At 42.5% G+C, this 13,677-nt stretch overlaps 1 protein-coding gene across 2 annotated transcripts in view; it reads left to right on the top strand.

Moving 5' to 3' along the window:
- Positions 1-2,310: 2,310 nt before the first annotated feature.
- Positions 2,311-13,677, top strand: part of SH3BP2 (SH3 domain binding protein 2) — a 114,060-nt gene continuing 102,693 nt past the window's right edge. For both annotated transcript variants that reach the window (XM_043973270.1, XM_043973271.1), the window contains exon 1: positions 2,311-2,573. In XM_043973270.1, the coding sequence (XP_043829205.1) occupies positions 2,536-2,573 (38 nt within the window). In that variant the 5' untranslated portion in view covers positions 2,311-2,535. The remainder of the gene's footprint in view (positions 2,574-13,677) is intronic.

The following is a 13,677-nucleotide window of genomic DNA, read 5'->3' as shown; positions in this document are numbered from 1 at the left end:
AGAAGGAATCTGGGAGGTCTAGCCCTTCATACTTTTTCCTTCAGAGCAGTGAGTGTTAAATGACTTGCCCAGGGTCACACAGCTAGTAAGTGTCAAGTGTCTGAGGCCAGATTTGAATTCAGGTCTTCCTGAATCCAGGGCTGGTGCTTTATCTACTGTACCACCTAGCTGCTTCTAGCCTTTCATTTTACAGAGGACATAATGGTGGCATAGAAAGGGGAGGGGGGCTTGCCTCAAGTCAGAGGGGTATTTGAACCCAGGATCATGGATTTAGTGCTGGAAGGCTGTATAGCCCAACCCTCTAATTTTTTAGATAAGGAAAATTAAGAGTCTAAGTGATTTACCCAAGTTCATGAAGGCTGTAAATCACAGAGACTGTATCATTTTATTTTCATTCTAAAGAGCCTTCCACTTAAAGGTACATGGCCTTCCTCTGCTGTGTGAACTTCAGCAAAACATTTCACCTGTGGTGCCTTGGTTGCTTCATCTGTCAAACGGCCTGGTGATATCTACCCTGTGAGTGGACCAAATGAGAACTGGGTTGAGTCAATGGGGGAGGGGTGTGGGAGGGAGGTGTGATCCTGGTGGTGATGGGATTGGGAGCCATGCCACAAGATTATCAGTTGGAGGAAATGTTATTTTTATCCTGGGGAAGAGAAGAGGAAGGAAGAATAATCACTGTCTTGAAGGATTTGAAGCACTGCCTTGTGGGGAACACAGGCTTTCTTTTTCTTTCTTTTTTTTTAGTGAGGCAATTGGGATTAAGTGACTTGCCCAGGGTCACACAGCTAGTAAGTGTTAAGTGTCTGAGGGCGGATTTGAATTCAGGTACTCCTGAACCCAGGGCTGGTGCTCTATCCACTGCGCCACCTAGCTGCCCCGTAACAGACTTTCTTTTTAAAAATTTTATTCTGAATTTAACTAATGCCAAATAAAATAAATATTTCCACTATATGCAGTAGAACAGAAAAAAGAAAAATATTATGTATAGCTTGCTTTTCTTTTCAGATATATAATAAATTCAATATATGCCTTTAAAACGATCTTGTTTGTCTGTGATTCTTTCTGGTCTTTCTTCTGTTGTCTTTCATGCATTAAAAAAAAAAAATTCAATAACTCTTTTCCCTACCTTATCCCAACCACATTCTATCCTCCTACATTGAGAGAAGGAAAGCAAAACCCTTGGAACAAATGTGCATAGTTAAGCAAAACTAATTCTCACATTGACCACTTCTGAAACATGCCTTATTCTGCATCTTGAGTCTATTACCCCTCTGCCAGGAGGTGGGTAGCATGCTTTATCATTAGTTCTCTGGAAACATGACTGGTGATTGAATTGTTCAGAATTCTTAAGTCTTTCAAAGGTGTTTTTCTTTATCATGTTGTGATCCTAGAAATTGTCCACCTGGATACGGCCACTTCACGCTGCACCAGTTGATACAAGTTTTCCCAGGTTTCTTTGTAACCACGAAGTATGATTAAATCTTCCACTTGATCGCAGAAGACAGGACAGGGAGCAGAGTGGAAATTTCAAAGAGGCAGCTTTAGGCTTCCTAACAGAACTGTCCCAAAGTGGAATGCATTACCTTAGCAGGAAGTGAATTCCCATCACGGAAGGTTTCCAGCTGGAGACTGAATGACCACATGTTGGGAGAAGGTGCAGAATGGGTATTCTCAGACCAGATGCCCCTGCTAGCTGTATAATTCTGACACTGTCTTTTCCTTCTATGTCGGGCTTCCTCTCCTGCCTCTGTCCGTTGAGTACACAAATGACTATTACCCATATATATCACAGTTTCTTAGAAACTAGAAAGACTTGATCAAGTACAACCTCCTTGTTTTTACCGAAGACTCATGAGGAGATTAATAACTGGCCCAAAGTCTCAGAAATGGGAAGTGGGAGAGAAATAGGATTTGAATCCAAGTCTTCAGTATCTAGATCCAAACCCTTTTCCACTCTACCCAGCTGCCTCGGGATAACTTCCTAGGTCTATAGCGAGTATTCATATTCATCAATTTATCTCCCTGGGCGGTTTCGGAGAACTGAATGAGCTAACGGATTAAGGAGTGCTAGAGAAAGTCTAATGTTTATGCAAATTTAAGTTATTTCTCCCTCTCTAAGTGCCTGAGGTGGTGGGGGAAGGGGTAAGAAAAAGCAGTAGAAGTTAAGTGTTTGCTGGGGGTGGAGGGAAAGGGGAAGAGAGGGCGCCTTTAAGGGAGGAGGCGGGGGAGTGGGAGTGGGTGTGGGAGGAGCCAGGGGCTGGGGCAGGTGGAGGGAGGCGGGGGCATGCGGTCTGCGGGGCGGGCTGGGAGGCGGAGGCGCCCTACCCGGAGCCGGAGCGGGAGCCGGAGCGGGGTTGGAGGCTGCTCTGCTCCTTACGGAGTCTGCGTTTCCGTGCCCGCCTAGGTGCGCTCGCCGCCTCGTGCGCCCCAAGGTGCGCTCCCTGTCCCCATGCCCACGCGAGCCCCACGAGGAGCCGGCAGCCCCCATGTTCTGAGTACGCACGCGGGCTGAACCGCGCCCCCGGAGCTGGGATGAAGATGAGGAGGTGCTCTCAGCCCCTGCGCCCCTGGTAAGGCACGCCCCCGCTTGACACACCGGCCGCTTGGCTTTTTTTGGGGAGGGGGGTGGGAAACCTTCGATCTTCGGCGGGCCAGGTGCTGGAAGGTGGTGCGTGAGTGTTTCAGGCCCGGCCAGTGCCGCCCGCTGGACGCCTGGGGCCTCGGAAGGGCTGGGAGTCGCTCTTTGCGCCTTCCTCTCGCCAATCCAGGTGTTGCAACCGGGAGCGGGGGTGGTGGCGGGAAGAGCCCCCGGCCTGGGAGCCCCGGCTGTGCCACAGATTATCGTATTGGAAGGAATTTTAGAGTTCATCTAGTCTAATCCTTCGTTTTACAGATGGGGAAACTGAGGTCCTGAGAGGGAACACAAATTGCCCACTTCCACACACTAGTGACTAAATAGAGCCAAAATTCTGATCCAGGACCCAGGTCCTCTGACACCGCCGTGCTTTCCGTCATACGGCCTTCTTTCTCTTTATGTGATATTTATTAGACAAGTCATTTCCCCTCCATGAGTCTCAGTTTCCTTACCTGTTAGATAGGAATAACGATACTTAGACTCCCTCTCAGAGTTGTGAAGAAGATGCTTTCTTAGCTCCAAAGTGTTGTGAGTTAAAGCTCATAAGATGGGTTCACTAGTAAGTAGTGCAAGTATGATTGTTCCCATTTTACAAATGAACAAAACTAAGGCTTAGGGAAATAGTGACTCCACACAGAGGCTCAGGATCACCTGGTCAACAAGCTTTAGAGCTTGGATTCAACCAAGTTCTCTTGGGCTCCGGGATTCTGTTTTCTTTCAGTGACACCAGAAAGCCTAGAAATAGGAGTTCGTAGTACTGTTAGTCTCCTCAGCTGAGTAATCATTTCTGCCCTATCTCCGTCCAGGGTTGTGAGGTGAGCTCCAGAAACAGCAGCTCTTGATTATCAGTTTTCTCATTTGGCAGATGGGGGTGGGAGCATCTGACCAAGCAAAGCTTAGCTGCAGGAATTTCATGTCAGACAAAACTGTAAGGAATTTCGAGTTGGGAAGAACTGGAGTTTTTCAAGTGAGATCCAAACATTTCGAGAAGATTGTTCATGAACTTGGGTAGGGGGTCCATATGGGATCAGAGTTTGAATCCCAGGTCTGCTACCTGCAAGATCTATGGGCAAGTCACTCTGCTTCCTGAACCTCAGTTTGCTTATCTGTAAAATGAGGGCATTGAACTGGATTTAGTTCAACCCAAATATTTATTAAAGCTTCTACTCTGGTCAAAGAGCTTTGTATCAGGCCTGTAGGTATAAAGACAAAGGGAGACAGCTTCTACCCCTCTTAGTCCACTGTGGGAAATGTAACATGTACACAGATGGATATAGATACAAGGTAATTTGAAGACAGAGAAAGCACTAACTGAAGATACAAAATGGCTTTTCTTGTGCCATTTGGATGGGCATTAGTTTACTAATTTGGTCAGTGGGCTAAATAAAACTGGGTATTTAAAAAAACAACTCAGAACTATTAATTTTTCTTCTTTAAATTTGATGCCTTTTGGTTTTTTTAGCCTCTTTCCCTCCACCCCCACCCCACTTCCTAGCAAACCATCTCTTGTAACAAAGAAAGAGATGAAAAGTTAAAAGGGGGGGTGGCAAAATATTTCTTTTCAGTCTTTCAGATGAACTCCGCAGTGTAACCCCTGCCTTTTTGGAGTTAGATGTTCCTGAAGGTCCTGCCTTCGAATAGGATCAGAGATGCCAAGGCTATTTAGGTTGTCTTTCAGATCATCTCTAAGGCCCTTTCTTTCTCTTACTGCCTGGTTCTCTGGACTGGGAATGGGCCCAAAGAAAAGCATGTCGTATTTTGGGGAGGCCCGGGGAGTTGGCAGTTGATGTGTTTGGTCTCTTTTGAAACCAGTTGCGGAAACTATGCCCTTGGCTTGCATGTTTCATCAAAATAGGCAATAATGACATCTTTATGTGGCACCTGGAAGAAGTTCAGAGGGTTTTTCCACTACCAGCACCCCCTACTCCACCCCCTCCCAGCCAAGAGCCTTGGGGTGAGGAGAGAATGTTAAGTAGTTTGTGCTTTGGATTTGCTTGTTTTTTGTTAGGAAAAGAATAGTTTAGTGGATGAAACTTTTGAAGGCATTGCTGCAGATATTGCCTGCAGACCCCCGACTACGTGGGAACAGGTCGTGTTCCAAAAGTTTGTTTGGAAGTCAATTGTTTGGAACTTGGACCGCAGTTCCCCTAGCAACGGGATTTGGAGCTATGGCCTGAGTCCCAGGGCAGCCCACAAAAGCCCATTTTATTCCCAGTGTAGCTGAATTCTACTGCTGAGATGTGAGTTTTGGAAGTAGGATGCCTTTGTAATGAAGGGGGGGGGCGGGGATTTCTTCCCCTTTTCTAAGGCTAAGCTTGATGGTAGTTTGACTTCTGTTTTTGTTTTTGTTTTGTTTTTTTACAAGGCAATTGGGGTTAAGTGACTTGCCAAGGGTCACACAGCTAGTAAGTGTTAAGTGTCTAAGGTCGGATTTGAATTTAGGTACTCCTGAATCCCAGGGCCAGTGCTCTATCCACTGCGCCACCTAGCTGCCCCAGGTAGTTTGACTTCTAACACTTAGCACAGTGCCTGGCACATAGTAGATACTTAATAAATGTTTATTGACACCCACCTTGTAATATCCTGGTCCTACTCTCAGTCCCCCACCCCACCCCCTTTAGTGCTTTCTGTTCCTGCTCAGTCCAGCTCTGCTTCCCAAAGTGTTCTCTCCTAGACAATTGCTTACCTCACTTCTCTCCTAATCAGAATGCCATTCCCTTAGTTTGTGGGATCTCAACTAAGTTATTGGTTCATAGGATATGATTGGAAGGGACCTTAAAAATGCTATGTAATTATAATTTCTTAACCTAAGGAAAACAAGGAGACTAATTCTTTTAGTTAGAACAAATCATGCAAACTATGGGAGCCTGCTGGCCCAATTTCAAATAGAAATTAGACAAAGTTAGTAAGAATATGAGTGGAAGTTGTAAAGGAATCTGCATTTTCAGAGAGATTTTTATCCTTTCTACGTGTCTCTCCAGCTCACAGCAAAGTAGCCAGTACACTGTGGATGCTTGGTTAAGTGCTTGCTGATCGATGAAATACAAAATTAAATGGAACAAAGAAAAGTACTTACTGAAATCAGATTTTAGTAAGAATGAGGAGCGTTATTGAAACTCTTTTGGAAGCTGATGGTGATTGATCTTATAAGAAAGGTTAAAACAGGTCACCACTAATAAATACACACCAAGACTTTTATCAGGAAAAAAAAATAGTATGTAATGCAGTTATTTTGTAGTTGGCAGAAGAGAAGGCTTAGGGGCAGCTAGGTGGCACAGTGGATAGAGCACCGGCCCTGGAGTCAGGAGGACCTGAGTTCAAATCCGACCTCAGACACTTGACACTTACTAGCTGTGTGACCCTGGGCAAGTCACTTAACCCCAATTGTCTCCCCCCCCCCCAAAAAAAAAAAGAAGAGAAGGCTTAGAGGATCAACACTCTTGTGGCCTAGATATGAAAACTGCAGTGCAGAGAGGCCGACCTGCCCAAAGTCACATAGAAGCAATTATGATATGAACCCAGATGCTCAGCTTCCAAGTCTGTAGGTCTTTGTAGCTAATGCCAGAGGTTTAGAGAGAAGCTTGGGTCCTGTGGCAGACTTTTAGCTTCCAGGAGAACATTCTATATTCCAAATGGGAAACAAATTTATGGACTTTCGTTCAACCACAGATATTGGAGAGGATAGAATGTGTGACCAGGGCATTTCAGCATCATGGGAAAAGGACTGGATGTGGATTCTGTAGAAGGAACTTTTGCATTCAATGAGCTTTGTCACTTTGGGAAAAAATCAGTTCCCCTGCCCCACTGGGATGTCCTGAGGAAAGCACAGTGCTAGTTCCCATTTACACAGTTGCTCCTCTGAGTAACAGCTGTGGGAGAAATGTTGAAAGCTGGGCTGGTGTTCTGGGTAGGATGGGGGCACTTGTAGTAGCCAAGGTGGTGGCAGTGGTTTGACTCACTTGGGACATGCCATCTCCTGTCTCTCCCTTTGAAGAAGAATAGCAGGTGCTTTTGACTTTCTCTAGTACTCTATCATTGTCGGCTAGGGAGTACATGGAAAGAATGCCAGGCCTAGAGTCAGGAAGACTCATCTTTGCCAGTTCAAATCCAGCCTCAGACACTTAACTAGCTGTGTGACCTTGGGCAAATCACTTCACCCTGTTTGCCTCAGTTTCCTCATCTGTAAAATGAGCTGGAGAAAGAAATGGCAAACCACTTCAGGTTTTTTGCCAAGAAAATTCCAAATGGAGTCATGAAGAGTCAGACACAACTGCAGAACAACCTTCTAGGAGCTCACAATGATCAGAAGGAAAACACTGAAATTAAGAGAGCTTAAGAAGGTGGAATTTTAGCTGGGACTTGAAGGAAGCCAGGGAGATGGTGATGAGGAGTGAGAATATTCCAGGCATGGGGACAGCCACTAAAAATGCCAGAAGCAGGGACAGCTAGGTGGCGCAGTGGATAAAACACTGGCCCTGGATTCAGGAGGACCTGAGTTCAAATCCAGCCTCAGACACTTGACAGGTAACTAGCTGTGTGACCCTGGGCAAGTCACTTAACCCTCATTGCTCTGCAAAAAAAAAGAAAGAAAGAAAATGCCAGAAGCAGAATGATGGGAGTGTCTTGTTCTAGAAAGAGCAAGGAGGTTAGTGTCACTGGATGCAAGATTATGGGGGTGGGTGGGAAGGAAGACATTAGAATACTGGAAAGGTGGGGATAGGTGGAACTAAGAGTTTCAAATGCCAGACCTGATTTTGTATTTGGTTCTGGAAGTGATAGGGAGCCACTGGAGTTTAATGAATGGAGGAGTGACTTGGTTGGGCTTGCACTTTAGGAAAATCACTGGTGGCCGAATGGAGGATGGACTGGAGCATGGTGGCTGTGTATCTGGTGGGCACAGACTCATTGGGGTCATTGGGATATGAAAGGAGGGGGAGATTTGGTTGATTGATGGATGACATAGAGTAGATTGTAGGAGCAGGGGGACCTTTATCACAGGGTGCTACCCTCAGTCCTTTGCTTACTGGTTGAGAGGAGATTTCAGAGGATAGTTGTGGGCAGGGGTGGGGGTAGAGAACAGTGTTGGACTTTGCATAGAGTACATCTACCTTCATATGTGCTGCTCACTTGAGTAATGAAGTTTTGTAAACCAGAAGGTGCTGGGAAGGCTGAGCATGGAAGTGGAATCTTTTCACTGTAGACACTCAGATGTCCTTGATAAAGGTGATCATTCTATATTGCCTCTACCCGATGTTTTTGTTAACTTTCTGGCAATTCTTTCTCTCCTCCACTCACCTATAGAATCCATTTGGGTTTTTCAGTTTGGTTTTGTTTTAATATCTAGTGATGCAAAAAACTACAAAACTCTTTCACCTGGTAGCCATTTCCCCCCAGTTTTTCTAGTCCGGAGTTGTTTTATTCATTGCTATGTCCTATTCCTGATGTTTAAACAATCTAGGAGTTTCAGTGGAGTCAGAAGCCAGAGTCTTGGCAGAAAGTCCTCACTATAGTATCCCCAAAAGTGGGCATCCATCCTTTGCCTGAAAATTTCCAGTTAGGGGGAAAGCTGATTGCAAAGGCAGCAAGTTCCACTTCTGGAAAACTGACTGGAAGTTTCCCCTTGCAGTAAGCCTAAATCGGGCTTCTGCAAACTTCTACCCACCCATTATTCCTACTTCTGACCTCTGAGGTAAAAGCAAGCAAATTGAATTCTTATTCTTCTAAGCAACATCTTTTCAAATGCTTGGTTACTACATTCTCTGTGCCCCTAAGTCTTCTCTCTTCTCCAAGCTAAACCCTATTACCTTTTTTACAACTGGTATTCTTTCTTTGCCAATCTCAGGGCTCTTAATCTTCTTGGCCATCTTTCTCTGGATGCAATTTAACTTTCCAATGTCCTGTCACATCATGACTTTTCATTTATTGTTATTAAATTTATCCTTATTAGTTTCAGCTCAGTGCCCAGGTTTGTTAATTTTGTTTGGATTCGGACATTTAGCTGTCTTATCCAGCTTTCCAGTCATCTGCAGACATGATAAGCTATGCTTTCATACAAATTGTTTATTTGTTTTTGTTTGGGGTTTTTTTGGGGGGGAGTTTTGTGTGGGTTTTTTTGCAGGGCAATGAGGGTTAAGTGACTTGCTCAGGGTCACACAGCTAGTAAGTGTCAAGTGTCTGAGGTCAGATTTGAACTCAGGTCCTCCTGAATCCAGGGCCCGTGCTCTATCCACTGTGCCACCTAGCTGCCCCCCATACAAATTGTTGATGAAATAATATTAAAATAACACAAGGTCTGTCAAAGATCCCTGGGTCACTCCACTAAAGTTTCCCCTCTAAATTAGGCAGCTAGTGGCTCAGTTGTTAAGAGTGATGGACCTGGAATCAGGAAGACTTGATCAATTATTGCTTCAGCCTCTTACTAGCTGTGTGACTCTTGGACAGGTCACATAACCTCTGCCTCGATTCCCTCAACTGTAAAATGGGAATAATAATAATAATAATAGCATCTGCCTCTCTGTGTTGTTGTGAGAGTAAAATGAGATATTTGTAATACACCTTGCAAACCTCAGTGTTATATAAATATAAACTTATTATTTTGACATTTAGCCATTCAGTTAATTTTTTTTTTCTGGGCAATGAGGGTTAAGCGACTTGCCCGGTGTCACACAACTAGTGTCAAGTGTTTGAGGCCAGATTTGAACTCAGGTACTCCTGACTCCAGGTCCAGTGCTCTATCCACTACGCCACCTAGCTGCTCCCTCAGTTCATTTTTTAAAAATTGATATTCTTTTTTTTTTTAAATCCATATCACCTGTCAATGACTGACCTTTCCCTTACCCTCAATGAAACCCTCTCCTGTAACAAGAGAAGTGCAGTTAAGCAAAACAAATCATCACATTGACCATGTTTGAAGATATATGCCTCATTCTGCACCTACCACCTATAGGTCTTCTGAAAGGCTAGAAGTCTTCTTTATCACAGGTCTACTGGAATTCTGACTGGTCACTGCATTCATCAGAGTTTTGAAATCTTCCATTGTTGCTTTTCTTGACATCATTGAAGTCATTGTGTCAATTCTCCTGGTTGTGTTTACCTCATTCTGCATCGGTTCATACAGATCTTTCCAAATTCTTCTAGAGTGTTCCTATTCATAATATCTAATGGCATTGATGTGGAATGGATTTAGGGTCAAATAGGTTCATCCCAAATGAATTACAAGACTCAGTTTCCCAAGTTTTATTGCAATACTGTGAGTGACCACAGGGAGAGAACCAGAAAAGTGGAAAGATTTCTCTTGAATAGGGAAAGAAAAGATAGTTATATATTTATAGTATGGATAAAATGATTATCAGTCTCATTGTAAATCTCCACCTTAGGGAGGTACAGGGGAAGTCCTATCCTAATTTGGAGCTCCTGAGGGCTTGAGCCAACCCCCGAGGTGGGTGCCTTTTTCCATGGAGGTGTGTTTTGGGGGTTTACACATCATAAGGTGAATATGAAGACAAATTTGGCCTTTTCTGAGCATGTCACCTTTTGATTCCCATGTCTAGTTTCAAAATATTTTCATTTATCAGTTTGAATCAGTGTATCATTGTTATTAATTAAGGTCTCTATGACCTACTTCTGTATGTTCTTGTTATGGGTGCTGATTAATGTGGGTAACAAGAACCTAGGCCCTGACTTGTATTAATGAAGACTCAAGTCTTCAGTTATCCATTAACTGGGGTCTGAATTCCTTTTAGAGCTCATATCTAAATTAGAGTTTGGGTCTTGGGTTTTTCTGTTAACCCTTTTTTTTTTTGCCTCCTACATCAGCATACATTATATTAATGCATCACAATTTATTCAGTCATCCAATTGATGCATACCAGTTTTGCTTCCAGTTTTTTGCTGCTATAAAAAATGCTGCTAGAAATATTTTTGTGTATGTATAGAATGTTTTTCTTTAATGCTTAACCTTCTTGGGACGTATGCCTAGTAGTGGTATCACTGGGTCAAAGGGTATGTACAATTTAGTGACTTTTCTATTGTAATTACAGACTTTCCCAGAATGGTTGGACCAATTCATAGCTCTGCTGAGAACATATTAGTCTTCTTCTCTTCCACAACTCCTCTAATACCTACTGGCTTTGTCTTCTTTTATCTTTGACAATTTGATGACTGTGATATAAAATCTCCAATTTAAAAAAAAGTACATTTTTCATATTTTAATAATGACTTGTAGCTTTCTTTTATATGGTTAAGAGATTTCATTTCTTTTTATAAAAACTGCCTAGTCCTATCATTTTACCACTTGTCCTATGTCCTTCATTCTCCAAGAGGACCAGCAACATCATAAATGAGGGTGATGTCTTGACTTGCTCATGAACTGTATTTAAGTGAGGCAGAATTGCCTCTCATTCTCTCCTCCAGTGTCATTGAACTCCAATATCAAGGCAAAAGTCCAGAGACTGGTATGGCCCAGGATGTAGTAGGTGACCTTGACCTTTCTAAATTAAGATCTTTCCCAGGTCTCAGTTTGACTGGGGCAATGCTCATTCAATGACAATAGACTAGATTTGAGACCTACAGGGAATGGCTCTCGTTCTGCATTCCCTATATATCTTGGGTATCAGATTTTTATTAGAACTATTTGCTATACTTCCCCCAAATAACTGCAACTTATCATCTTTTAATTGCATTGATATTATTCAGGTAAAAACTTTAATTTGATAGAATAAAAATTATCTTTTATCTTTCATCATCACTTTCAACCCATACTTAGTTGACTTTGGCCCTCAGTTATGCAAAGTACCTTCTTTTGTTCTCAAATTTTAAAAATGATTTGACCTTTTATATTTATTTAGGTCACATATCAATTTGGATCTTCCTGTAGAATATGGTACAAGATCATTCAATAGTTCCTAATACATGTAACTGTATTGTCTTGGAACCCACATCTCTTCTTACTCACAGGAATAACATGTTTTTGTCAAATGCTTTACTGAAATTAAGGACCTTATATTTATAGAGTTCCCGTCATCTACAAATCTAGTAACCCTATCCCCACCCCACCCCCCAAAAAAAAGGAAACAAGATTACTCTGGCATGACCTGCTGATGATGAAGCCATGTTGCCTCTGTGTGATTAGTTCTTCCTTTTTTTGAGACATTCACTAAACATCTAAACTTTAATAATACATTTTAGGATTTTGTCAAGAAACTCACTGGCCCAAACCCTACAGCCCAGGTGTACATGCCAGCAAGTGGCATGGAGCCAGCAACATTCATGTACAACCCAACCAGGTGAAAATATAATTGGGAAATACTTAACAAAATAAATAAAAATACTACCAAACATAAATAACATTACATGTCAAAACTATGTCAATATGCTGGCACATGGTTCTTTATGTACCAATTAGTGACCTGGTTTCTATTTGAGTTTTACACTGTTGCTTTGTAGACTTCAGTTACTTCGATATTTAAAAAAAACAACAACAAAAAAAACCATTTGCCTTTCTCTGGTTATGGGCTCCTCTCCCATTTCCCACTATCTCTTAAAGATCATTGACAATATCTCCAGAATCACATCTGACAACCCTTTCCATCTTCCAGGATGTAGGTAATGTGGGTGTACATTGCCTTCTTTGATTTCAAGTCTGTATTAACCATCTTTGTTATGCTCTTATCACATCAGTGATAGTTTTTCTTAGGAAAGAAAACAAAGGCAAAATAGGAATTGAGTAGTTCTGTCCTCTTTCCAGTGTCTGTAATTCTTTATTTTTACTCTCCCTCTCTCCCCATATGCAATCAGCTGTCAAATCTCCTAGATTCTTCCTGCCTTCCCAGCATCTTTTACATGCCCCCCCCCACCACCACATACATAGCACTAATGTTTTCATAACCCCCTTTTCTTGGATTCTAGCAGTTGTCTTCTTCATGCTTCTCATCTTTTCCCTTTCTACACTATTCTTCACACCACTGTCAAGTTGGTTTTTCTCAAGCACATGTCTGACCACGTCACACTTTTTCTCAGGACTTTCCATTGGTTTGATTTTAACTTAACTTGCTTACACTCAAAGCTATTCAACAATAGAATGAGCTCCCTTTCAATGGAGTGTTCAAACAGAGACTGGTTCAAACATCTGCCTGGAATAGTAATAGCTCTAATTATGTCTTTAAGATATCCAGGACACCAATATGTAAATTTTAAGTTTGGTTACTTTTACCCATTACTTAATTAGCCCCTTGGGCTAACTCACGATAGTAGTAGGGTAGCTATCTCTGTTTTACAGAAGGGAAACTGAAGCTCAAATGGATATTTGTTTGATGTCACATAGCTTATTAATGGTGTGGTAACAAGGGCATGGGGGGGCAGCTAGGTGGCACAGTGGATAGAGTGCTGGCATTGAACTCAGAAACACTCATCTTCCTGAATTCAAATCCAGCCTCCGATGCTCACTAGCTGTGTGACCTCACTGAGCAAGTCACTTAACTTCTGTTTGCCTCATTTTTTCAACTATGAAATAGGAATAATAACACCACTTTCCTTGAAGGGTTATAATGAGAATCAAACATGGTACTATTTGAAAAGTGCTTAGCAATGTCTGGGCACATAGTAGGTTCTATAGAAATGTTTATTTCTCTTCTCCTCTTAAGCCTAGCCCCTTTCTCTTAGGAAAGTGTGTAAAAAGTCAAGAAGGAAAGCTTACTTCTCAGAAAAAGGATTAAGGGTGGTAACCTAATTTAGAGATTTTAAGAATTGTACCTTCTCCCACCCTCCCTTGAATCAGAGTAATGACCTACCTTAGGGCTGTAACTGCCTTTTCCTGTAGAAGTTAGGCTATCCTCAGAAGGAGGAGATCTCTTTAATTTCTGCTGGTCACTTCTGACCATCTTGGGGGAGAGCTCTTGAGAGAAGTGGTCATGAGCAATGGTTGGTTTTAGTATACCAATTCTCCTGGGACTTTCCAAGGCAAGATTGAGTGACTTCTGTTCTGTTCTGTTCTGTTCTGTTCTGTTGAAACAGAAGGTTAACTCCAAATTGTATAAGTGAAA

This window comes from Dromiciops gliroides, chromosome 6 (assembly GCF_019393635.1).
Source record: "Dromiciops gliroides isolate mDroGli1 chromosome 6, mDroGli1.pri, whole genome shotgun sequence".
Lineage (NCBI taxonomy): Eukaryota > Metazoa > Chordata > Mammalia > Microbiotheria > Microbiotheriidae > Dromiciops > Dromiciops gliroides.
This window is presented reverse-complemented; position numbering and strand designations above follow the sequence as displayed.